Raw genomic sequence first — 27,143 nt, 5'->3', positions numbered from 1 at the left:
ATGTCATTTTTGCCCCCCTAGACAAGCTAATAGGGCTTTCTAGAGTGTGTGGGTGTCAGAGTCACTAGTGTGTGGATGATTTCAGAAAGGAGACAAACAGGTGCTGCACCAGAGCACAGGTTCTATCTCACTGGCCCGTTTAGACATCATGAACGCTGGGACAGGATGATCTCAAGGCTGTCATTCCCATCAACCCACTTCACACTCTTTTGAACAGGTAGAGCATTTATTTTCTCCAGTTAATCCACCAACCAAAGCATGTGAAGTAAATATCATCAGTGTATTTTGACTCAAAGGCTCCCCTACATACATACATATATATATGTGTGTGTGTGTCATGACAACTCTCAGAGCGATCTGTATGATAATGTACATGACAATGTTAAAGTACCCCTATTATGGATTTTTTTTTTTTTATTACCTTTCATGCAGTTGACGTCAACATGAAACATAAGCATATTGCCCACTCAATTGTTGTGGGCACAGACCCGGGAAAACTTGAAAAAAGGGGTTGTGTTCCAGTTCACTTTGTATTCCCTTCACTTGCTAACTTCATCCGGTTTACTCAGATGTACTTCATTGATTACGCTGCATGAGTGCCCACTTCTGGCGGAACCCTTGGAATGGGCTGAATTAAAACGTCCTAAACCCTTGATCATTAAGAAAATTTATGGATATGCCAGTGTAAAATTTTCCTGTTGCAATCATTTGCTAATGTTTTATCATGGTATACGGCATTATCATGGTATTGAAATCTATTTCAACAAAATTGCTCATAATACAGTATACATAATACTTTTTCTTATTACAAAAAAAATAAAATAATAATAAATAAATAAATATATATATATATATAGCAATATAGAGAAATATATAAAGTTAAAAGTTTTAGACGGATTAAAGTGCAAAAGAACTATAAAGGCCAATCAGTATCACTTTACAATAAGACCTCATTAGTTAACCATTAACATTCACAATAAGCAATAGCTAAATTTTTTGCTACAGTAAAAAAAAAAATACAAGTTTTATTTCATATCAGCTCGTTAAATAACACAGCTGCAACTTTCGATTTTAACAACGTGTTATTAAATAATAATAATAATAATAATAATAATAATAATAAAAATAAAAATTTATGAATGTTCAGAATAATATTTCATTGAGTTTATGTTAACTAATGAAGCCCTAATTTAAAGTGTGAACGAACAATAAATAATCAAAACACTTTCAAACAATAACTAGAGCATGTAGTCTAGATTAAAATGAAAATAGCCTATTTAGTCTAAATATTTAAGTATTTGCCGCTGTGATGAACAACATATTGAATCCACAAAATCTGAATGGCTATTTAAAATTATTTAAATATGTTTTAGAAAGTAGCAGCTGCTTTATTTATGGGATATCCAGGGTAAGGGCTACATTTTCTGCAGTTTAGCGCCATCTGCTGTCAGAGAGTGAATGTGCTTTTATTCATCGCGTGTTCCCCCATGTGCTTCTCATGTATGCTTGTTTACATCAGAGCGGCACATGGGTCTTTCAAGCAGCATACAGTAGTGTTGTGCATGTTGACCAGTTGATGGGAAAATTATTATTTTAATGCATTCCAGATTCTGAATAATTGACAAATACTGACAAATTTCTAGAATCCACTATTGAGTTGGTTTATTGTTTACATGTTTCCCCTTCAGAATTTGTTTGGTGCAGCATTCTATATGTATGTAAATATGTAAATATGCTTGGGCTGTTATAAATGTAAAAAAAAAAACGAAAAAAAAAATTATATAGTATAGAGTTGTTTGAGGTGGGAATAAATTAAATGCGATCTGCGATGACATCATAATAGTGATGCATTGTGTTCACAGAGCGGCCTGAAGTTTGCATATGAAGCCAACTCGCTCCCCCTGTCAAAATCAAGGTGCCGAGGGTAGCGATGTCCATGTAAACTTCCCTCGTCCACTTGACAAAGTGGAATGCACTTTAATATGGCGGCTAAGGTAAGTGCTTAGGGAAGTTCACATGAACGTAGTCTTGGCCTAAATGAAAATATAAATTCATTCTTTGCCACTACGTGTTGCTTTTGGAGCTGTAAAAAATAGCTAGCTGTTTTCCCAGTAACAGCTGTACACAAAGCAGCAATGCTTCACAGATGCTGCTTTATCAGGGATTAAAGGCATGATGAAATGTAAGTTAACCAGTCGGACAAATCACCACAAATTAGCATCACACAAAGGAGGGGTTTGGAAAAATGAATCGTTGAGCGAATCATTTGGGAGTTGTTGAGCAAGTAAGGTAAAAATAAATGCTTATTATAAGACAATGAAAGTGTTTTTTGACCTTGCCTGCATGTCAACCTGTTGTTGCGGACTCCTTAGGACAGCACCGTCTAGAGTTTCATGCCAGAACTTTAGATAGATAAATTAGTATTTTTGTAAATTAGTATTATAGATAGTATAAATTATTATTGTTAAGATTGTTGTTGTTTATAACAAAAACAGTGTAACTTAAAGGGGGGGGGGGTGAAATGCTATTTCATGCATACTGAGTTTTTGACACTGTTAAAGAGTTGGATTCCCATGCTAAACATGGACAAAGTTTCAAAAATTAAGTTGTACGTTTGAAGGAGTATTTTGGTTCCAAAAATACTCCTTCTGGTTTGTCACAAGTTTCGGAAAGTTTTTTCCGAGTATGGCTCTGTGTGACGTTAGAGGGAGCGGAATTTCCTTATATGGGTCCTAAGGCAAGTCTGCCGGAAGAGTGCGCGCTCACGTATAGCAGAGCAGAGAGAGCACAACAGACGTTCACTGATCAGAGCGAGAGCGTCGCGAAATGTCACAAAAGAAGTGTGTTTTTGGTTGCCAGGGCAAGACAACCCTGCACAGATTACCAAAAAAAAAAAACCCAGCATTAAGGGACCAGTGGATGGAGTTTATTTTTACAGAGCATCGACGGAGTTGTGCAAGTGTTTTTGTTTGTTCCCTGCATTTCGAAGATGCTTGTTTTACAAACAAGGCCCAGTTTGACGCCGGATTTGCGTATCGTTTATTTCTTAAGGATAATGCAGTCCCAACGAAAAAGGGTCACGATCGTGTGTTGGAACCGCAGGCGGTGAGTAAAACTGCTTCAAATATCTCTGTGTTGTTAACTTAGCTATCAGCGCGTAAGCACATCAAGTAAACATGCGATGTTGTCATCAAACTGCACTTTCCACATGTACAGCTTAAAAAAAAAAAAAAAGACGACATAAAGTGGAACTTAGTCATTTTCCAAAACCGCTAAGCAAATATATACAGTTTCAGTACATACCACATAGAGACGTCGTTGCTGATGGTGCTCTTGTTAAATTTCAGCCTCTGGATCATAAATATAAGCTGAATCTGACTGTTAGCCATGGTTTGTTTTGGTTGGTTTTGTCCTCACGGTAATGTCACAGCTTCCAAACGCTCTCAACGCAAAAGCCTACTGGCGCTCGTGATTCTTTAGCTCCGCCCACACGTCACGCCTCCAGCCGATCGTGTTTTTCTGGGAAAAGTCGGTACAGACTATCTTTCTCTTATGAATATAATAGAACTAAAGACTTTTTGGAGTTATGAAGGATGCAGTATTACTCTATAGGTACTCAATATTAACAGGATACTGAGTGAAAACTAGCATTTCACCCCCCCCCCCCTTAATGTATCATGATCAGTTTTCTACCTTCTCTCTGACTTGCAGAATTAATTTAGCTATATTTGCTATTTTACCTTTAAGAACCTCACATTTTCTCTATTATGTTTGACTGGCTATGTGTCAGTGTTTTTCACTGTTGCAGAGTAATAATAATGATAAGTAATGGGTGGTCATAACTTAATGTATCATAAATATCTCAATGATAGAATTTTTTTTTATTTTTCTTACATTTTTTTTACAAAAAAATTAAATAAATAAATAACAAAAGAAGCTTTCGCTGATACCTTAAAGGGGTTATATATTATGTTTTTTTTAAAGATATATATATTTTTGGTGTAGCAGAATATATGTTGACATGCTTTAATGTAAAAAAAAAAAAAAAAACACTTTTTCAAATACTGTACATTATTGTAGGTCAACTATGCCCCACCTCTCTGTCATTTCCTACGAAGTCCGTCCATCTGACAAGCGCAGTCTGCTCTGATTGGCCAACTGACCCAGTTCATTGTGATTGGCTGAACACCAACTCCCCTTTACATAATCACGAGCTTCAGCTTTCAAATTAAATATAAGGACAGTTAATAATGTCCTTAGTTTTACCATCAGTTAAAGCCTGAAAGGGGAGCAGAGTGGTGTGACAGTCAGTAACAGTAATGACACTCATATGTGTTTGCACTCCCTGACACGGCTGCTTCAACACTAACTGCGGTTACTGAAACCACTCCTTTATTTGTGTGAACATTTGGGTGGCATTATGCAAATATTTCCATAAAGTGACATAGACATGTGGGGCCGTGTTAGAACTGTTTTAAGGGGGGCGTGGCAGAGTCTTAATTTTGATAAAGAATATCTTTTAGGATTTGAGACTTTAGTCTTTGCAACATTACAGATCTTCTTAATGCACCAAGAGCTTGTAACACTCCAGAGACAAAAGAAAATGGAAATCATATGACCCCTTTAAGGTACAAATACTAAAAGGTACATATATGTACCTTATTTACCCCTAAATGAAACATAGAATTAAAATGCATACTGTGCATGCATATAATTATGTAAATATTAGTCCTATAGTGTTCTGCCCCAGTGACAGTTTTGTTCCATTTTTTTCTGAGAGTATACTGTCAAATTGTATGCTCTTATTACAGGAAAATCCATATTTCCATTATTTGGCCTCTTGTGAGTTATCAGGGGCCCTTTCTAAACTTCTGATCACTTCACCATGGACCCTCACCTCCAAATGGAGCTAAAAATTAGGTCTCTCTCTGAACCACAACTCCCACTCACAGCATCACTGCCTCTTCAAACAACCACCTCACATGGTTTTACTTTCAGCCGTGCAATGGCTTTATGATTGGGAAAATAATAATATCCTGATACCGCACTGTAAAATGAAAATGATTGGTCAGAGCCTTTAGTGTTTTTAATCCATGTGTGTTTGAAAGGAATGGTTTGGCATGAAATATGAAGGGAAACCATTCTCAGCGAGTCTATTCATCAAATACTTATAATTAGAAAACAAACTCTTTTTCAAGTGTTTCGAGTTGATCAATGAGCAATGCACATTCAGGATGAGAAATTGGTTTCTGTTTCTTGTATTATTCTCTATTTTATAGGAGATGGAGGGAGAAAGAGATGAGAGGTTTGTCAGACCATGACTCGGTGTGCATGAATGGACAGTTCGCTGATATAGTCATCTGCTTCCAATGTAGAGAAGAGCAAAGGGAGCCATCCATCGCTGGGCACGTGGACACAACCTTGTTAGTCTCTCTTCTCTTTTCACAGACACTCACACAGAAAGTAAGACATACGCGAATAAATGGGAACTTGTCCATGAGAATAAGCTGGAATCCCGTGATAGGTTTTTCATGCATTTGGATTGACAGAGTGTCTGAGACCTACATATAATGATTTTGAAACCCAGGCTGAACTGCTCATGCACTGCACTGCATTGTGCATTAGACATTATTAGTCCTGCAATGAGATGACAAACGCTTGTGGAAATGATAGTTTTGTTCTCATAGAGTATCCCGAGTTTGTTCAATAACTTGGAAGCGTGTAAATTTATGTTTAATGAAAACAATGCACTGTAAGACAGTTTACATGAGTCAAACATTATGTCTGGTATCCCAAAAGTCTTGGAAATAAACTACTTTTTCCTGATGTGATTTGCCGTGAAGAAGCAGTAAATTTTTATTTGAAAGGGAGAATTGAAACATGCTATCCATATTTTATGTATATTTTATTCAGATGACCTCAATACTATTGATCTATTGTTATGTTCAAATTGTATTTTAAATATTAATCAAATATCTATTTTAGATTGTGTTTTGGATGGATAATTGAATAAGAATTGAAGGACAAAGTAGAATCCCAGTAAAAAAAAAAAAAAAGATTAATCTGAAAGGTACATTTATTCTATGACACCATTGCATGTGAATGATTTGTATACGTAATTTGGCAATATTTTAAATTGAAGATATGTCGTAATCGCAACACTGTGAATTCAAACTGAATGTGTCATATGGAGGGGTAAGGAGGAACTCAAGTGCAGACAGGATGTACTAAACACAGGATCTATTTACACAAAAAGGGGAAAACAAAACCCACGAGGGGGAAAACAATGACTAGGGCAGATACTAAATAACAAGACAGGGTAGACACGATAAACAAAGACTCGAAACACAAGAACACTAACTACAAATAAACAATAACGGGTCTCACAACGTCTTCTTCCAAGAGCAACACCGAGTAACAATATTTCACAGGAACATGTAGAAACGCATATCACAATGCGGAACAATGAACCGACAAATGACAGAGCACACTAGGGGAAATAAATAGAACTAATCAAGACACGACAGGTGGCACAGGTAAGGCAATCACGACAACTAGGATAATAAGGGGGGCGGGTCAAGGGAATGAGGCAACACAAGCACATGGCCCAAAGGCAAGGCCATGTGCTTGTACACAAAACACGGTTCTGTCATGATCCTGCCTCAAGACTAGAGGAAAGTCAGGACATGAAGGCAGAATCATGACAGAACCCCTCCCTTAAGGAGCGGCTTCCAGACATCAAACGAGGGACATGACTGACTGGGACAGAGACAAAAACCAACAAGACATGACAAATATCAAAGGCAAACATGAATACACTACGACAGGGTTAGGGTGACAAATAATAAAAAACAAGCAAGGAAGGGGAGGAGGCGGGACAACAAAGTTCAAGGGGGGAATTCCAGGGTGGGTGGGTGGTTCAGGAGTCTTAGGAGGACGGGACGAAGGCTGACGACGAGGGGTCCGGGCAGGTCTGGGTGGTCTAGGGTGGGGAGTGGTCTCAGGACAAATGACAACATCAGGGGACATGACAGGAGAAATCACAGGGCACTGGATAACATCTACTGGACACGGAACAACATCAACAGGACACTCGACATCAACTGGACACATGACAACATCAATTGGACACATGACAACATCAGTGGAGACAGAAACTGGGTCTGGAACCGCGCTAACTGCGGATGGCTCGGGATCTCTGGGGACAAGACAGGACTGGTAGGGACTTCAAGGATCTGAACAAGACGAGACAAATAATCAGACAGAGTCCTGGCAGCAATAACAACAGGCATCTCCTTACGAAACCGAGATAGACTGTAACAATGCTTCTGCTGCAGAGTCGGCCACGGCTCTCTCCTCCGCCCTCACGACTGTGGACTTGGATACAGTTCTCTTAGTCGCCGGTTCGGGGTCAAGGGTCACCGCTGCTCGGAGCGAGTGCGAGGAGCTTCAGAGAGGACCCGGGAGAGAAGGGTTACATATAGTATAACATTTCACGTTCCTTGCTGTTCATTAATTATGATGACATAAAATAATACGATCAGATATACAGGTAATACAAAAACGAATAAATTACCTCATCCGTGATCATGATTCGTTTTTCCAATTTAGATACATTGCTATGGTGAAAAAGCATTAAAAACAACATCTCCTATCGTCACCTGCTTCATTGCGTCATCAAGCTTCGCCTTTGTTATTGTTGGAAATGCGCCCTCTTGTGGTCAATTACAAAAATCGCATACTGGAGCTTTAATAGCTCACAGAATTACTGAATAATTAACCCATTAAATTACAAACATGATCACAATGTTAAAAAACTAAATTTGGGGGTCTGAAAAATGTTTTAATTTTATAAGAAGTATTTTGTTCACCGAAGCTGCATTAAGACACAAAGACTAAAAACAATAAAATGAAATATTATTAAGATTTAAATGAACTATTTTCTATTTTAATATTTGAAAATGTAATTTTACTGCTGTCATGATAAAACTAAACAGCCTTTAATTCACAGTCTTAGGTGTCACATAATCATTCAGAAATCATTCTAAAATGCTTTTATCTTTCAGAAATCATTATAATATCCTGATTTTTGAAACACAACAATTTTTTAATAATGTAATAATTTAATAATAATTAACTTTACTGTCAGTTTTGATCAACTGAATGTATCCTTGAACAATTAAAGTGTTAATTTTGCTTTAAAAAAGCATATCATATAAACAGTACATGTATTTAATGTTTTTTTTTTTTTTTTTTTTTTTTTTTACTGAAAAACTCAAACAAGTTAGGTATATGAGGACTCTGACAGACTGAGCATTTTGTTGCTCAACACAAACACACTCTTATTTTGCCAATCAACTTTAACAAGTGTTATGACAAGCATGCTGTATGGTGCATATTATATATGCTTTTCTGTGCTGATGACATCATGTTGAGTTTAAGAGATCATGCTGTTTTAGGAGAAGCGTAGAGGGAGATTGAACTGTGCGGTCGTCACTGCACTTCTCCCTTAACAAGCTCAAACTGGACTCGAGGGGGAGATGTAAACCATCAAGTCTGGATCTGGCACAGAGCAAAGAGTGATATCAAAGAGCAAGGCAAGTGCAAGAACTCTTTCCCTCTCTCTGTCAGAGTACTTCAGCCATATGAGGCACATTAGAGTAATTGAGGAGCAATGGGCCCGGGCGTGAGGTGATCTCTATCTCTCTCTCTCTCTCTCTCTTACTCGCTCCATTCCCCTGTCCTGTCCCACACACTTACCCCCACCAGCAGCCCATATCCTACCTTTGTCTAAGTCTGGAAGTTTAACTTTCATGTTTTCTCCATTCTTTTTCATCATTCCAATCATTTTCTCTCTGTCTTGTCTGAATTTTCATTTAATTTCCTTTCTTTCTTTCTTTCTTTCTTTCTTTCTTTCTTTCTTTCTTTCTTTCTTTCTTTCTTTCTTTCTTTCTTTCTTTTTCATATTATAATCAATGTTTATAAGCACATTTGTTTATTTTATTGTTTTTAATACTATACATTTAATAATAATTATTATTATTATGATTATTTATTCATACATGTATTGATCTTTTAACTGTGAATAATAACATTTTGATATTACTAATATTATCAACGTTTATAATAAGTAAATTTGTTGATTTAGTGTTTTTAATACTAAACCTTTAATAATAATAATAATTATTATTATTATTATTATTCATACATGTATCGATCATTTGATTGTTTGTGATTACATTTCGATATTACTAATATTATTATCAACATGTTTAAGCACGTTTGCTGATTTAGTGTTTTAATACTAAATCTTTAATAGTAATTATAATTAATAATATTGTTATCATCATTATTATTAATATATTTATTGATCATTGTTAGTGATAAAATGTTAATATTATAAGCAACACATTTATAATCAACATGTGTTGATTTAATGTTTTACTGCTAAACATTAATACTACTACTACTACTAATAAAAATAATAACTTTATAATATATCATAATATATTATTATCAAATTTATTATTTTCTATAAATTTTATTAATAATGATTTTAGTCTCAGTATTTAAATTTTGAATGTCCATTTCCGTAGGAAATTTCTTACATTTCTTTAAAGAAAAGAAAAAAAAAAACATTTTGTGCTGGTTTTGTTCATTCTTTTCTCTCCTTTAGGACACCACAAAGTGGCTTGAACACAGAGATCATTTAGCTTCTTTTAAGTGAGATCAAAGCGTTGTGGCCCCATGCCCAGGCATGAAGACCAATTAAACCTGACCAGAAGGATGCTGGTCCCCATGGACCACTCACCACTGGACACATGCTACGGTTTAACATTATGCTATAAATATAAAACATTATGCTATTGATATTCACTATAAATAGTGTTATTTTGGAGGCCAGCAACACAGGACTTCTCATTCTTTAATTATTATAGTAATCATAATCATGAAAAAATGATAGCCAATGTTAGGTGATAAAAGTGAAGGCATGAGGGAGTGTGAGAGTGCAGTCGGAAGAGGAAACATCGAGTCTCAGTCCACAGACAGGTGCAGTGACCCTATCCACCTCTGGAGGTGCCACTTGCATTTTATGGGACATTTATGGCAGGCCAGCACTTTTTACCACGGCCACCTGGATGCAATAAGAGCACGGCTCCTGAGCCTGCTTGTAGGAAACTCTCAGGGGCTCCCGCGGGAGGCAGGGCCTGTTAAGATGTTTATGATTCAAAAAGTGGTCCAGAGGGAAAACACTGACAACTACAGAGAGGGATTTTGTAGAGGGAGCTTGTTTTCTTGTTACTCCCAACACTTCCCCAGAGAGCTGTTTTCCCTCCTCTTTCCCTGAGTAAACCCATGGGGAGAACAGGATTGATTTAGATGTTTTTTAACCTGTGCTTTATTGTGTTTGTGGTGATTTGATGTTTGGTCAGTTGGTTTTAGATTTTGTTTCATATATGTATCATATTTGTTTGATTTACTTCATTTAGTTAAGAAAATCGGAATTAACTATAATAAAAATGAATCATCTAGACTCCACTAAAAGTTTGTAAATTAAAGTGCAAAGACACAAGTCCCTTGTGTCCAGATGGGTTGCTCTAATGACTTCATTAGGATTGACATACTTCCTGTTCATTGATATATAGGTCCGTGGTCAGACCTTGTAGCTTAAATCATATATTTAATGGCAAAGATTTATGTAATAATTTTCTATTTTTACATTGTTGTATGTGTATATATATATATATATATATATATATATATATATATATATGTGTGTGTGTGTGTGTGTGTGTGTGTGTGTGTGTAAATATATAACATTTATCAACTAATTTAGAACATTTATTTTAAAAGTCTGAATGAATAATAATAATTATTATTATTATTAATTACAATAAATTTGAATGTACTATTCAAATAATGGTATTATTTATTATCGTCTAATAATGTTGCATCATGACAAATGGCAAATACTTTTGTTTGTGTGTGTATTTTATTTAATATAAAATTCTAACTAAATTTGAAATTATTATTATTATGCTTAAAATGTTTTAGATAATTAATTTACAATTCACCCCCATCTAAATCCTAAGTGCTGTTAATTTTGTATTGTTCTTAATTTGAAATGCTGTTGAAATAACATTTACATTGTGTAATATTTTCTAATAATTGTATATATTACTTCAGTAATACTTAGTAATACTAGTCATTCTTCAATTATATTACTTTTTTATATACAATCATTTATATTCTCTGTTACTCAAAGTCTTGGATCTGGCAGAGCTGCACTATTTAGAATAGTCAATTAGACACCTGGAAACTACATAAGACTGAGAACTTCACAGCTCTAATGCCGCAGGTCTGTTCAGTTCTAGCCTGTAACCCATCTTCCATGCTGACCTTTGATGAGGGAGACCACAGCAATAAATCCTGCGCAGAATCCACTCACACCTTCATGTTTCAGCCGGCTAACTACATCTGACCATTCAGGGGGTTCAAAACTGCAGGCTCTAATAGCCGAGCAGATGGACCAGTAAATGATGTCCAGGACACGGCTACAAATCTGAAGAGTTTTAACCAAAGCTGCAGTGCTACCCTTACACTTCTGACTGTATCAATATTATGTTGGCCATATACTAAAACGTATTGAAAATTATTAATGTTCACGTATCTTCACATATAATAATGTTCACATATCTGATAAAGGTCTCTTCATCTCAGCATTCATTTCTTTTCTTTTTTTCAGTTGAATCCAAGTATATTGTCTGTAAAATTTTGCGTTCCAGCATAAAATGGAGATCAACAGCTCCACTCCAGGTCATTATTTATCCGTGATCTTAAACACACGGGGAAAGGATCAGTGTTTGGACCGGTTTCAGTGCTTTGAAAGTCATTTTTTGCTCTCGTGGGATACACGGAGACCCTCAGGTCAGCACATGCAGGGAGCACTGAATGTGTTGATAGAGATGAGGGGGTGCTGGATAGATTAGAAATGCTAGCTTTTGACAGACGCTCCACAGATCTTCATCTCCAGATCCAGCCAGCTGAGGAACATCTGGAGCAACCCACACAGACATTGAGAGCAGGGCTGTGAGTTACATTTATTATACAGCAATGGCAAATGATGAAATGGCCTGTGAATTTGTCTCATGATTTAGGTGGGGTTATATATATATATATATATATATATATATATATATATATATATATATATATATATATATATATATATATATATATATATATATTATTCATTACAGTGAGGTGGTCTTTCTGCTGGGCCTTAGGACTGTCTCACCTCCGATAGATAGATTATTAAAAAATGAGTTTGTCAAGGAAACAGGACCATCACTATTGGCAAAAAGTAATAAAACTAGAATGAAATGCACCTTTATAAATTGGTATAAATTATAACCTAAAATCTTAATGTTGAAAAAACAAATGTCATGGTACATGGACATGCATCACCAAATATTACTCTCATTACTATTATTATTATTATTATTATTTAAGAGAGTAGTAATAACAAGGTTGAAAATAATAAGAGAGAGACCAGAGGCCTGACAGTCATCAAAGCACTGATGTGATGTGACCCATTAGCAATTACCTTGATCCCTGTGTTTCTCCTTAAATCTTCACGGCACACTGTTGGTTCGCCATAATTACAAACCTGTGACAAATTTTCAGACATGAGCTCTCCTCAGTGTGGCGACTCAAATCTATTTAGGACTTCTCAGTGTTCAGGCCACAAGACTGGTTACACACATTTCATTTCAAGAGCTCTGACTGAAGTTATTCCTCCCACAAAAGAGAAACAGGGGATGTATGTTGTAAATGGCATATATCCTAAAATCAGACTTGGAGCCGCCACTGAGCCCGCTTTGCCATGGGATGAATAAATCAGTCTGGAGAAGAACCCAATGAACAAGACAACCATCTGCTGAAAAGCATCGTAAATCTCGTCTAGTTTGGGATACGTTACCATCCCTTCAGTTTTGCTGTGAGGATTTACAGGACTCACGAAAGCCTTAACTCTTTTCCATAACAGCAATGCAAATGCTGATGTGTTCTAGCTGCGTGTGCTAGTACTTTTTAGCATGGAAAGGATTTTTTTTTTTTTTCGAAAACTAAACGCATTTGCAGGTGACATTTTCCAGATTCAATGGAGAAATCAAACACATTTTCTCTCAACACAGTGTCTTTGTTAGCTGTACCTAAAATAGTCTGTTTCATCTTAAGCTAACTTTGATCTGCGTCAGATCCTGACCTTTGATAAAAGAAGGCTGGATGAAAGCCTACTACTAATACAAGTGCAATTGGTTTGACTTTAAAAACTTTTTATTTTATCTAGTATATAGTGTGTCATTTATACATGATTTTCTTGGCACTTATGGAATGTTCATCAACTTAAAAGTAAAAATCTGCTGAAAGTGTACTCATACCTTCCAAGATGTAGCTTGTTTATTCATCAGAACAGATTTGGTCACTTGCTCAACGATGGATCCACTTCAGTGAATGGGTGCCGTCAGAATAAGAGCTGATACAAACATCACAATAATCCACAAGAAATCCACACGACTCCAGTACATCAATTAAAGGTCTGCTGAGTGAGAAGCTGCGTGTTTGTAAGAAACAAACCCATTCACTGCAGAGGATCCATTGCTGAGCAAGTGATGTAATGATACATTTCTAAAAATCTGTTTTGACGAAGAAACAAACTCATTTACATCAGATGGCCTGAGGGCGAGTACATTTTCAGCAAATTTTCATTATTGAGTGAACTATTTATTTCAGTCATAGCTGTTTTTTTATTCTGTTAGTTCCCGCATGTTCAATATATATATATATATATATATATATATATATATATATATATATATATATATATATATATATATATATATATATATATATATATGATTAAATATACGGGACCTGCAGAATTATATTTTTAAGAGAATTTGTGCATTTCAATGCAAAGTTAACAGTCTGAGTAACCAATGATTACATTTTTTTATGTTGTCTTTATTAATTATCCCTCCTGTCTGATGAAATGTGATAACTTTATTTAAACTTCAAGAAATCAACTTAATGTAGCTGAAATTAACTCTTGCTTAGACCTTGTCTGAATAGACACATTACCAAAATGTGAAGTTGTTTCATGTTTAAAACAAGGAATATGAGTCAAACATTACAGTCTAATGTGATTTATTTATTTATTTATTTATTTAATAGACTCTATGTTTGCTTTTTGTGCGCAGTATTAGATCATAGTGCATACTAATGGTATATGTATTAAAAACTATGCAAACCCACCCACACACACACACACACACACACACACACACACACACACACACATATATATATATATATATATATATATATATATATATATATATATATATATATATATATACACACACACACTGTATATTATAGTAATTATAGTAAATACTATAGTGTTTTTAACCATACTGTAGTATAGTGTATTATACTGTATATATTATAGTATTTACAACACTTTTTAATGAATAATACAGCATACTTTAGTATTAACTATAGTGAAGTGATAAATTGTAATAAATACTGTAGTATACTTAAGTTTTTACTACAGTAAACTGTAGTGTATTGTAGGATAATATACCCTATAGTTGTAAAAACTTAGTTCAGTATTGGGTAAGTAATTTGCTTATTTTACCATAGTTGTTTTAGAAAAGAAGCAACTATAGAATTGCCACAACAAATTAATTAAAGTAATGTTGTACAGTATGGTTCAAAACACTTTAGTATTTACTATAAATTACTATAGTATTATTATTATTTTTTTTTTTCATGTGGGAACTTAAACCGACGAAGACCACATCGAAGGTAATTACAGCTAACAGTAGAGTAAACGTTTAGTGCAGTGATTGGTAAAAATGTTCGTTTCACCATACAGAAGCTAAAAGTAGATCGGCCACTGGAGGGCGATATTGACCCTCTAAATAACACTGAGAACTGAGACAAGTCCATCCAGGGCAAATTGTACTGAGCTGCATTCGGTGCTAAAGAATTATCAACTATCGTTTAATACATCGTTTATCAATGTAACTCTATGTTTAAAGCAGTTTAGTTGGTAATATAAATTCAAAATGTTAAGTATATAAAACTATATTGGTCAAAATTTAATGAACATGACAACTAAAAACAAATAAACTAGTAGGCTACATTTCATGTTCAACAATGCATAATCTATACTGCAATTGTTTGTTAATATTAAAAGTTTTTATTGTTAGCATACAACATTTTTTTTTTTTTTTTTGCAAGAATTTATGTGGCTGGAGATTAACGACATTTTCTGAAAAAAACTTTGCAAAGTCAAACTTTTTTTTTTATTAAATGCTACACCATAATAAGCTACCAGTTAAATAACTAGTAATTCTTCTTTGATTTTCAATTCTTATTTAATTATTTATCAGTTGCGTTTGTAATGCATATTTTCAAACGAGTGAAAATAACTCTTGTTTTCAAGTCTCTGAAAAGTGCAATGGTTCATTATAGCAAAAACTAATTAAAAGATCAAAGTGGATCCAAACTTGAAAGTTCACTGCCACGTACAATTTACTGTCTGTGTCTGCTTCTCACTGCCATTAGCAGGGTTTGCTTTCTTTTTCAGGATTTGTTCAGATAAGTGAAGGATTAACCAGTATATGCTCCAAACAGCTCCAAGATTTACCCGCTGCCAAATACAAGATATTATGTGTAGATTAACATCTCACATGTATCTTTTACTTCGTTCTTGTGTTTTTAATATATAGGCCTATATATATATATATATATATATATATATATATATATATATATATATATATATATATATATATATATATAATTTTAGAACATCATAGCAACTTTCAGCAAAAAATTAACACGGTTATAGGCTACAACTGTATCTCGTTTCTTGTGTAGCACAAGTTGTTGACTGTTTCACAACAAAGGTTTCGTAAAATTTATATTTAACGAATTTTTTTGTTTTGTAATATTATTATTATTGTTGTTATTTACATTACGCAAGTACAGAAGGCTGGCGCTGTCCAAGACCTAGCCTTTAGAAAGGTAGCTATATTTTTGTGAAAAACCCTTTGAAGGCATTTTGCTCATTTTCTTCAATTGATATTATAACAATCTAAATCAGTATATATGTAAATATGTGTAGAAATCAATTGCGATGACGTATACGCAGACGCATACGCATCGTTAGATGTCAGTGACGCTCAGAGCGCATCTCCTCGCGCCGCGTCTCAGACAGTCCGTGATGACATATAGAGCCTGAACACATTCCATACTACACTTCAGACTTTATTTACTCAGTTATGATACACTAGTTTTATGCACATTGCTTGTATACTGAGTAAACTTTATTATTATTATTGCTGTTGTTGCTATGTCATAATTGTATTATATTGTTATCGCTGCTTTAATTTTAGTTTACATTATAACCATATGGAATTTAATGTAAAGCGCTCTTTGATTAATACTGATATATCAAGGCTGGGCAAATTTAACAATGTAAAAAAATTTAATATTTCGCATTCCACTTCAACGGAATGCCCCCTCGGGAAACGAAATCATTTGGCAATTTTATACAGAATTGTTTATTCTTTTATGGATTTTTGTTTAAATAAAAAAAAACTAAACAAAACACCATTCCTTTCAATAGTATATTTTCGCTCGATGAGATAAAATGTATTTACTTAGGCTATTTGTTTGTTTGTTCATTTATTTATTTCAATCCTTCATTTAGATAGTACGTGTTTGTTTAGGTTGATAGCCTTATAAGCTATACGTTCACCCTTTTAAAAAAAAAAACCTGATAAAGCTTATATTAAAAAAAAAAAAAACTCGACCGAATACAGGAATCAAATATTGATACATTCCAGCTATTAATTTTCGTGTGTACATTTTTCATGCAAACTCGCTTTAAAAAAATAAATAAAATAAATTATAAAAAAAAAAAACGTATATTTGAGTCTAAATAATTTTTTTATAAGTTTTATTGTCTTTGCACACGTTTCAGTCTTATATTATGGAATTTACAATAGGCTAGTAATGTTTATTTTCTTTTTCTTTTAATTTCCCCCATTGGTTTCTTTATAAACCAGCAGTTTAAGTCCTCTTGATGCGTGTTGTGTTGTTCTTACCTTGCGTTCGAATTATCCGAGTTGTTTAACTAAAATAGTGTAGCAAAGCTTGCAAACCTTTATTGAGTTTAGATTGGCTTTTTCACCCTCTCTCTCACTCACTCACTGTGGTGCACGTGCCACACACCTGCCGCTCAGGCGCACCATTTAGAAAGAGGGAGGGGGTGTCTGAAAAAAAAAAAAAAAAACAATTAAAGAGACTTTCTCGAGCAACATTACATAAATCACATCTATTTGCGTTTCTTGCTTTTGGCCCTCGTTGTCGAAATTCTTCAGAGAGCAGAGTTCAGAACCCATATCGTGCGTTCACTAAAACCCTTTCAACTTTTGTGGGCACAACATTTGGGCCTTTGCGCCACCAGTGACGGAAGTAAAACGACTTTTAAGGGACTCTAAACATGTAAGGCGTTCGCCCTGATTGCCTTTCATGCCTGTCCAATGAGATCCGTCTTTATGAAACACTTCGTAAACCAGAGTTCCAAACAAAAGGCCAAGTCCCAGAAACACACAAGTCACGCCACCAGCATATTGCTGACGGCCTTAGACACAGTTCATTCCTCTCTGTAGCAATTACTTTCTTCATAGCACATCCCTTCTGTGTGTGTGTGCGCGCGCGCGCGTGGGGTGGGGGGCTAGTTTAAACTAAGCTTCTTTTTCAACAGACAAAACTAATTTAAACCAGTGATGCAAGAGAATTTGATTATTAAACATATTCATTAATTTTACGATTGTCTACATTTTTTAAATAGCAAACTATTATTATTATTATTTTCAACATGTACCTAAAGCGATCTGTCTGTCATTATAGGTCTATAGTCGTTTTTTTGCAGATCATAATTGAAACGCAAGGGGGAGCCTCGCACAAATCCTGTTTAGGCATCAGCATGACCCCGTGGGCTCCAGTTTCACTATTAAGGATGTTTAGTGAACACTGGAAAAAAATAAAAATAAAAAAATAAAAATAAGAATAAAATAAAAATTCCCATTTTGTTTCTAAGGTAAGTGATTGCAAACAATTTGGCTACATTTAATAATTAAAATAAATAAAATAAAAATATGTTGAAAGTTAGTCAACTAAAGTTATTTAAATGTATGCCTATAGCTAAAATAAATTGATTACAACAACTTCCTTTAATTGTTATTTTATTTATTGATTTTTTTTTTTTTATTAAATTCAATTATATATATTTTTTCAATGAACCTCAATTAAGGTAAATGATCCATTGATTATTTATTTATCGATTGATTGATTGATTTTGTTTATTAAAGAGACCCTCGCTATTTTTTGTGTGGTCTGAATTAGACCTGTCTATAAGGATGCAACATGAGCAAAGTAAACATTTTGAGAATTTTGAGAATTTCCTTCGATAGCTCAGAAATAGCAAATGATTGTATTCTAAACCGGGAAATGTTCGTTAATATATGTTAAATAAAAATTATCATGTGAACTCAATATGGCGGCAATCGTGACAGGCGACCCGCTCCATATCAAACAATGGAATCTTCCACCTTTTAAATATATTTTCAGAAATAGGCTAGATTTAAAATTAGTTTTTAACATGTTTTTAGCAATTGATTGATTAACCAACATATTAAATATAACAAATAAATAATAATATAAATATTAATAAAAAAATAATAACAATGAAAATTAGGCTAGACTCTATAACTTATATTTGTTATCGTTTTATATATTTGCATTATTATCTAATTTAAGTTTTACTGAACGTTTCACCTCCGTACTAATGAATAAAACTATATTGTTGTTACAGTAAATAACAGTAATGATAATAATAATAGGCTAATAATAATATATTTTTCTCCATCTATGCCCACAATTTATCCTTGTTACCGAAATGCACAGTTCGTCCTTTGACTCATCTCCTGTATTCGACTGATTATTTAATCAGCAGCCATTCTGATCATCATGTGGCTGCAGTCTATAGGCTAATAGAGTAGCCTACTAAAAATAGAGTTCGACCGAGAATAAACCGTTTATGGGACCGTAATGAACTGGCCGCCGTGGCCTATGGTTTTCTGAGTGTCAGCTGAAGATATTTATTTTTGAAGGTGTTGGGCTGGTGGGGGTTATTTGATAATGAAAGGGTCTTCATAGGTATCTCACTTGGCGAATGCTTGAAGTCTCCTAAAAGGCTCGGAGGTAGTACGGAATCCCGGGAGTTAGGCGGTAACAGGGGAGCGTGACGAATTCCGAATAAAGCGAGGAGTTAAGCGCGTGCATTCCTCTCTCTCAGTGTAGCTACATGATGCTTGGAAAAGAGCGTGCTAACTCTCATGCTTGAGTATATGACTTGAGGCACTGAAGGCAAGTATTAGTTATATTAAAAACTGACGTTTGAGTGGCCAAATATCATTATAAGCTAACATGCAATGAGCTAAATAAATATTGCACATTATCTTTTCTTATTTTGACGAATTTTAAGCATTTTAACAGGGGCTTTTTATACTTTGAGATTGAGTTTTCCAAATAAATAAAGGAAGAGAACAAGGACTTGACTTGAGTGTAGTTAATCTTAGCAACAACTGTGGACACGTGCAATTAATAAAGACCTGAAGATGAAAGGCGCAACCATTTGTGGTTCACAACCTAAATATCCAGCACTGGGATCCTAACAGTTGCTCTCAATCGGTAGTCAGTGTATATCATTGGTAGTCATGGCTATTGTTAGCCTGTGTCAAACATTTGTGAAGCATGAAGCTGTAATAAATACAGCTGATTTATTGTTTTCCATCATGATCAAAACGGTAAGCAAAAATATTTCCTTAACAATACTGCTATAAATTATGCTGTGCAAAATGTATTTGTCATTTAAACAGTTCAGCGATAATTCCTTCCTTGTTTTTAAAAAGACGAAATCTCTAATGGATGGATTTACTGGAATACTCTCTTGAGTAAATTGCCTAGGTAACAGAATAATAGCCTACAATTACAAAGAAGCTAGACATTTTAATATTGTTTAAAAGATTCATCGCTTATCTTTTGCATCATTTCATTTGTTCAGGTGCGTCCTCTTTTTATTGGTTTATAGTTTTTTTTTTTTTTGATGAGAATAGATCCAAACAAAGCGGCTAACTAAATAAAATCTGGGACATTTAACTCATTAGCTCGATTTTATTTATTTTTTTCTGTGTAATCGGTAGTATATTACTACTCCATCTGTGCCAGAGGACTGCTCAAGGGTTTGCTTTTTATTTCATCGGACTCTGTCTGTGGTTATCAGCCCTGATCTCCAGGTGCATCGTAGACGAGGGTCAGAAGGTTCGAGGCTTCATAATGGACACAAAAGCACAAAGCATGCGGACGGGCCAGGCGTGATGCTCCGCTACCTGATATCAAAGCCAGCAGCCTCTGCATGGGAGGAGAGGGCCTCGGAGAAACATGCGCTTCAAGGTTTGAAGTGACACCATCTATTTACATCAACAACAATAACAGTAACATTTTACATTACAATAGGCATGATACAAATTGAAGATTATTGTGATTAGTTACAAAAGAAACAGCATCGCGTAATTGCGAGCACTGCCACAGATTAATACAAACTACACGTTCGTGTATTCATCGTAATAGCACTGTATCATTAACACAATAAAAGTATATTTATACTGCTATTACTACTACTATAAAATTAACATTTTTAATACTTTGTTGCTGTTTTGTTGACATAACGCATTTGCCGTTTTTTAGCCTATTTTCGTAAAATTTACAGAAGCAGTTGTTCATTAATAAGCAAATCGCATATTGTCAAAAATGTTGTTCTGTGACTATGAACGCATTAGGCCACTTGTTTTTTTTTTTGTTTTTTTTTTTTTTACTAGCCTATGTGAAAAATATTTTACATAGTCTATCATGCATTCAGGCAAATACATACTTGAAAAGATCAAAGAATATAGCCTATATAAATGTATTAATATGTAAACTCATTTTCTTTCTTTCTTTCTTTCTTTCTTTCTTTCTTTCTTTCTTACTTTTTTTTTCTATTTAGGCCAAGATTTTGTCTAAATTAGACTGTGTTTTTAGACTCATTTGTTCCACCACAATGTTCGTAACGTTGTTTACCATCCTTGTGCGCTTCTAGTTTGGGAGGCAATGCGATTTTGGAGGCGGAACGCATTTAGTTCCAGTCGGCAGAGTGCACGAACACTGGCGCACCAATAGCATCCCTATGTCAGTCAATAGTCTGCAAAGTGACGCGACCAAAAGGGGAGGGTGCTTTCTCTCAAGCCTATCTCAGTTTTGAGCTTTCTCGAGCTGCAGGGAGCCGAATGGCGCACTAATTTAAGAGTTAACGTTTAGACATCTCCTTTATATTTTCGTGGATTTTACTAATTTTTCTGAAAACTTTCTGCGGGACGAGACGACTTGTGCACGGTGTAGGAAAGGGAGGATCCTCCCTTGCAGCTCGTGACAGCACTGCCGGGATACAAACTTTGCGCTTCGTGCAGAAAACGTCTAGATTGACTCGGCCATTAATTAACAGGTGATTTAGTGCGTGTTTTAAGTTTTATAGTTACGTCTTGTTGTCCTTCTGTGCCAAGGTTTGATCGAGAGCAAATACTAATCTTGCAAGTGGCAATTGCAATGAAAAGTTTTCTTGAGCTGTCCATCTTAACGGCAGAGCCGTGAGATTGAGATTTCTGTAATGTCATGTGCTATAGTTTTGGGATTTGAAACGTGGACAACTCTGACAAATGTGTTGTTGTGGATATTACAACAGGTCCTGAGTCAATAGGACGGCGTTTCCTTGCTGGTAACAGTTGGGATATTTAATGATGTTGGACGGTATAAAAATCGAAGACCATCCGCTGCGGTCGGGACAGGCTACGCTTGGAGTTATGCTGGGTAAATGATTCATTGTCTAAACTATTATAGCCTACTATTGTGAACACTCATTCCTGTAATAAAAAGAGAATTTCAAAGAATTTTATAATGCTGGTTTTATCTAGACGTAGCCTACGCGAGAAATAAAGCTGGATCTGTGGCAGTCGAGATATGCAGACGGCTGGGACGCATCCTCCTGTGGCATGCATTTTACCGGCCGGCCGCATATCTGTCGAATAAAAAAAGGCTGTTTCTAAAAGAATATAACCCCAATACACAACTGGACGTATACAATTTTTCTTACATTTCATGAACGACGTAATATGTTGATTTCGATGCTCCAGGATTGTCTTTTCTGGATACAAACCGTTATACTTATTTTTCATTCAAACACACAAATATTATGGCTGCTTCATAATATCTGTCTAACGTCTAAATACTTGCGAAAAGAAAATAGGCTCACCACAAAAAAAGGAAATAAAGAAAGGAAAGAAAGAAAGAAAGAAAGAAAGAAAGAAAGAAAGAAAGAAAGAAAGAAAGAAAGAAAGAAAGAAAGAAAAACACGTATACAAATACTCACAACAAGACACGTAGGTTACACAATTCTATACTTCATTTCATTTTTAATGGCTGATAATTTTGATTTCAGATGTTTTGTATGGTAAATAAATAAAAAAAGTACAAATATATAAGGCTATATTGCCGATCATTTTAAAATCACATTTACGCTTTTTTTAGACTTAGTCTTAGTTGATAGTTATAAACGTTTTTTTTTTTCAATGTAACTGTTTAGACTAGTACAAATAATAATATAACAGTTAATAATACATTTTATCTGTAAGTTCGTAAATTGTCTGTTATTATTCACACACCATTTGTTGTTTTTCTTCACCGTGTCATATTGGTTTATTTAATGAAGCCCAATATTACAAAATTATATCATAACCACTTGTTCAATAGGCCATTTATGTATCCTTATTTATTATTTATTTATTTATTATTATTCAGATGAAGTTTAGAGTGTTATTAAAATGATGCATTTGCTGTCCAGGGACGGAGTGCCATCACCAGGCGGTGTGTGAGGGGTGCCAGCGGCCGATATCCGACCGCTTTCTGATGCGCGTCAACGAATCTTCATGGCACGAGGAGTGTTTGCAATGCGCCGTGTGTCAACAACCGCTCACCACCAGCTGCTACTTCCGGGAGAGGAAACTTTACTGCAAACACGACTACCAACAGTAAGGGCATGGATTATTGGAAAGATTGGTGTCAGGCATCCGGGTTCATTGCTTCTGGTTGACTTGTTTTTATTCAACTGTGATCAAGCAAATAAAAAGTGACAAATCTTTCGTTTTTACGCTCTAACACTCACAATATCTCCGTTCGTAAAGTTGGACTGGATGGTGGCGTTGACGGTATGATTTCGGTGAACTTGTCATCATCTTAAAATTCTGTTGGTTTTACAGTTGTGACGCCAAGTGCATTGTGGTATTGTTGAAGAACTGTCTTTATAATTATTAGGCATTTATGCAAGTTACAGCTATAATTAAATTAGTTATTGCTTTGTGTAATTCCAAACTGAGACGCGTCAGTCCTGTGATTTAGTGAGTGATAGTTTGGCTTTTGAATTTTCATTTCAGTTTATGCTGCACTAGATTTTCTTCTTCTTCTTCTTCTTCTTCTTCTTCTTCTTCTTCTTCTTCTTCTTCTTCTTCTTCTTCTTCTCCTTCTTTTTTATTTATTTTTTATTTTCCGTTGATCTGTTATACTTTGCAACTCAATGACAATCCAAATTAAGCGATTTCATTTAATCATTTAATTAAGTCTTTCCTTAGATCTTTCGATCAGTCGAGTAGCCCACGATATAATTATTCAGTCACCTGTCGTATACAGTAGGCCGATGTCCATTTACCGCAGATGGATGCTGGTTAACTCATTTGAATTTTACCTGTATTTACGCCAATCATAAATGGTTAGAAATTATTTAAATGAGATATTTGGCATTATCTTATTAATTATATAATTATATTTAATTATTGTATAGCATATAGGCTACACACACACACACACACACACGCACACACACACACACACACACACACACACATTCATTTATTGACTGGCTTTAAATAATAAACGTACTATTGTTTTATTATTATTATTATTATTATTATTATTATTATTAGATATATTATTAATGAGATTACCGTTGCTGTTATTGCATTTTGCAATCGTGGGCCATTTCTATCGTTGTGTTGCAGAATGTTTTTGATATAATTAATACCTAACCACGCCATTAAGAATGCACAAACGCCATAAGTGATGCATATGCAAAATGCCTATTTTTAAAGACCGTTTTAAACAATTAAAATCTTCTGCAATCGCACTTCCTTTTTCTCGGTTATAAAATCGTGTGTATAGTCATGGTATGGGATAGTCTTAATTCGCACAGTGGATGGGTGCTGTGCTGACCCGGTCCTGACGCTGTGAGTGGACCGCGGGGAGCCTTATGTTGCATGTCTTCTCCCCATGTATGTCACTACTTTTGCAAGCTTTTGTGTCAGGGGTTTTGAAATAACGCTCCCTCTCTCATGGTGATAACTGGGAGGTCCTGTCCGACACCATGCAATAATTAAAGGGCCATATCTCGCATGACTTTAATAGTCACCAATTCTTTCAGCTTGACCGTGAAGAGTTAGTGTTAACAAAATTAATTTCATAGCTCTGGTCTTATATTGCATTGCCCTGGAGACAGCAGCTAGCGCTGAGACAGGCCAAACATGTAAAAACCTTTTTCTTTTAGTATCGTAGGCCTACTATATTTAAGCTAGATTAGTATAGCATATTTAAACGATTTACCTGTTATTGGAAAACCTGTTATTCTCAACTTTTTTGTTTCTTTGCATCCACTTGCAATCTTATGTTTTCTAAGGCCTTGTGAATGTCAATCAGGTTTTAGGTAGGCCTACGTGTAAATCATATTTTCCTGGTCTGATCTCCTTTTTTTGCTCGCATTACCAAACCTTCATTTCATAAACAGCCGTTTCATTTCACACCTCTACCATGGGGGTCCTCTCTCACACGCGCGCTACACGGGTAGCTATAGCAGTAATATTTGTTTATTTTATTTTGCAATGACGGGCCACTTAGTAGATGTAATTGGCACCTTTTTGACTTTTATGACGTTCATTTAGGTTGTACTTGTCAAGCCCGCAAAGCGCCCGTGGCACGGAGTTGAAGCCTTTGACCGTTTCTAGTGGAACTCCGCCTAATGACATACTAGCATCAGTAGATTCACGCCCTATAATCATTAGAACCGTAAATCACAACATCAGGCAAACGTTCATATTCACACCTCTCTGTCAGCTATTTACAGCACGAGCTTACCGGCAGGAATTTATAGCTTGTTTTGGCGCGGAAATTTCACCTCGCTGTAGCTCAAGAGTAACTTGGAATAACAGGCTTTCCTTATTAGAGGATTAGTTTTGGAATTGCGATCTGCATATAATGTTTTTTAAATGGCTGAGCAGACCTTCGCATTAGCGCCAGTTAAAGACACAGGTTAAGTAAATATAACTGTGCTTTCAAGTTATTAGTGGGGATTCTCTTTCCTGTATTGCAAATAATAGCAATTAACTGGAATTGCAACGCCACTACTTTCCTAAAGTTGAATATATATATATATATATATATATATATATATATATATATATATATATATATATATATATATATATATATATATATATATATATATATAAAACCTGAATAGAGTATTATTAATCGTCTGGACATAGTAGACTAGTTTGGACAAACACATTTTTATTATCTTAAAATTACATTTTTAATTCATGGAAGCTAGAAATGCAATTTTCTTATCAGTAAATGTTATTATAATAGCTTTTTATATTCATTCATTCATATATATATATATATATATATATATATATATATATATATTTTTTTTTTTTCTTCTTTTTTTGTAATAATTCCTTTTTTTTATTTAATAAATACTCAAAATGATCAGAATATATTTACTGCAAAGGGAAAAAAATATTGTTGTTTCCAGTGTTATTAAAATGTGAATATTTTTTGTATTATTTCGTTTTATTTTTATTTATTTATTTTGTATGTGAGAGAAAAACAAAATGTTTCTTGTTGTTGTATTGAACTGATTATTGGGATTAGAATTATTCTCAAATAGACAAAAGGATTTCTGTGCCTTGAGAGAAGTAAGGAGGGTTTCTGTGCATTCAGTGTTTGTGTGTGCATAGATAGATAGATAGATAGATAGATGTACCTCAACTTCTGCCGTTAAATTGTATTCACTTTTAACTGAAGAGTATACATTTTCTGTAGTATTCAAGATGTTCTTCTCTGGCCTTTAGTGTCAGTGGAACCTGGCTCAAGTTTGTTGTAAGTCTTGGTCCAGGGATAATTTGCTTGAAGTAGGAAGTTGTGGATGATCCCCTAGTGTGCTGATAGTTCTATTTTAGCACTGTGGGGGCGTCCTCCTGCAATGTGTTGTTTTTTAATTAGCTCTGCTTTGCGAGCGGGATGCTGCATTCCCGCTGACATGAGTGGATTTTGGGCCTGGCAGTGTGTTTTCTACATGACTGGAGCCGTACACCCTCCCAGTAAACCCTGACATTGTGTTTTTACCAAGAATGCCTTTACTCTCCATTTATTGTTTCAATTAAAATAACCTGTAGACCAGCGCAATGATTTATTAATGATTTGTGATGTGTTTGAATAATTGATTCGCTACTCGTATAATATATAAAAGCAGTGTTTCGATGAACGTGTGAGAAAAGGTAGTACTAGAAGTGAAGCAGGTACTAATCCTGCAGCGTTCAGGGGTTTTGCTCGCCGTGTTGAAGGCCCTCGTAGCGCTCTGCTCTGGGATGAGGCCGAGGCTGAGCCAGCCTGTTCCTTTGCAAGGAAGTATTAGGTTTTGTGTCAACATTAGCCCAGCCTCTCCTGGCAGCATTAAAATGATGCAATCATCTGTCATCTCATGACTATGCCACCCCCCCCCCCCACTACCAGACATTTAACGCTTTGACCTAAAGGGATGTTATTCTGGTGTAGAGGGGAGCCTTAGATGACTGGGTTTTGCT

The 27,143-nt window shown here is 35.1% G+C and overlaps 1 protein-coding gene and 1 long non-coding RNA gene across 2 annotated transcripts in view; both read left to right on the top strand.

Annotated features, from left to right (window-relative positions):
• The first annotated feature begins 1,133 nt into the window (after positions 1-1,133).
• On the top strand, positions 1,134-5,831 carry LOC127963543 (uncharacterized). The gene is made up of 2 exons (XR_008154859.1): positions 1,134-1,994; positions 5,280-5,831. It is a non-coding gene; the product is annotated as an uncharacterized LOC127963543 (long non-coding RNA).
• A 13,972-nt stretch (positions 5,832-19,803) lies between these two features.
• LOC127964167 (LIM/homeobox protein LMX-1.2-like) overlaps positions 19,804-27,143 on the top strand; it is a 55,169-nt gene continuing 47,829 nt past the window's right edge. Inside the window, exons 1-3 of the mRNA XM_052564319.1 lie at positions 19,804-19,949; positions 20,426-20,595; positions 23,075-23,261. Of these exons, the coding sequence (XP_052420279.1) occupies positions 20,520-20,595; positions 23,075-23,261 (263 nt within the window). The 5' untranslated portion in view covers positions 19,804-19,949; positions 20,426-20,519. The remainder of the gene's footprint in view (positions 19,950-20,425; positions 20,596-23,074; positions 23,262-27,143) is intronic.

This window comes from Carassius gibelio, chromosome B8 (assembly GCF_023724105.1).
Source record: "Carassius gibelio isolate Cgi1373 ecotype wild population from Czech Republic chromosome B8, carGib1.2-hapl.c, whole genome shotgun sequence".
Classification (NCBI taxonomy): domain Eukaryota; kingdom Metazoa; phylum Chordata; class Actinopteri; order Cypriniformes; family Cyprinidae; genus Carassius; species Carassius gibelio.
The sequence above is the reverse complement of the archived record's forward strand: the minus strand, read 5'-3'. Positions and strand labels throughout refer to the sequence as shown.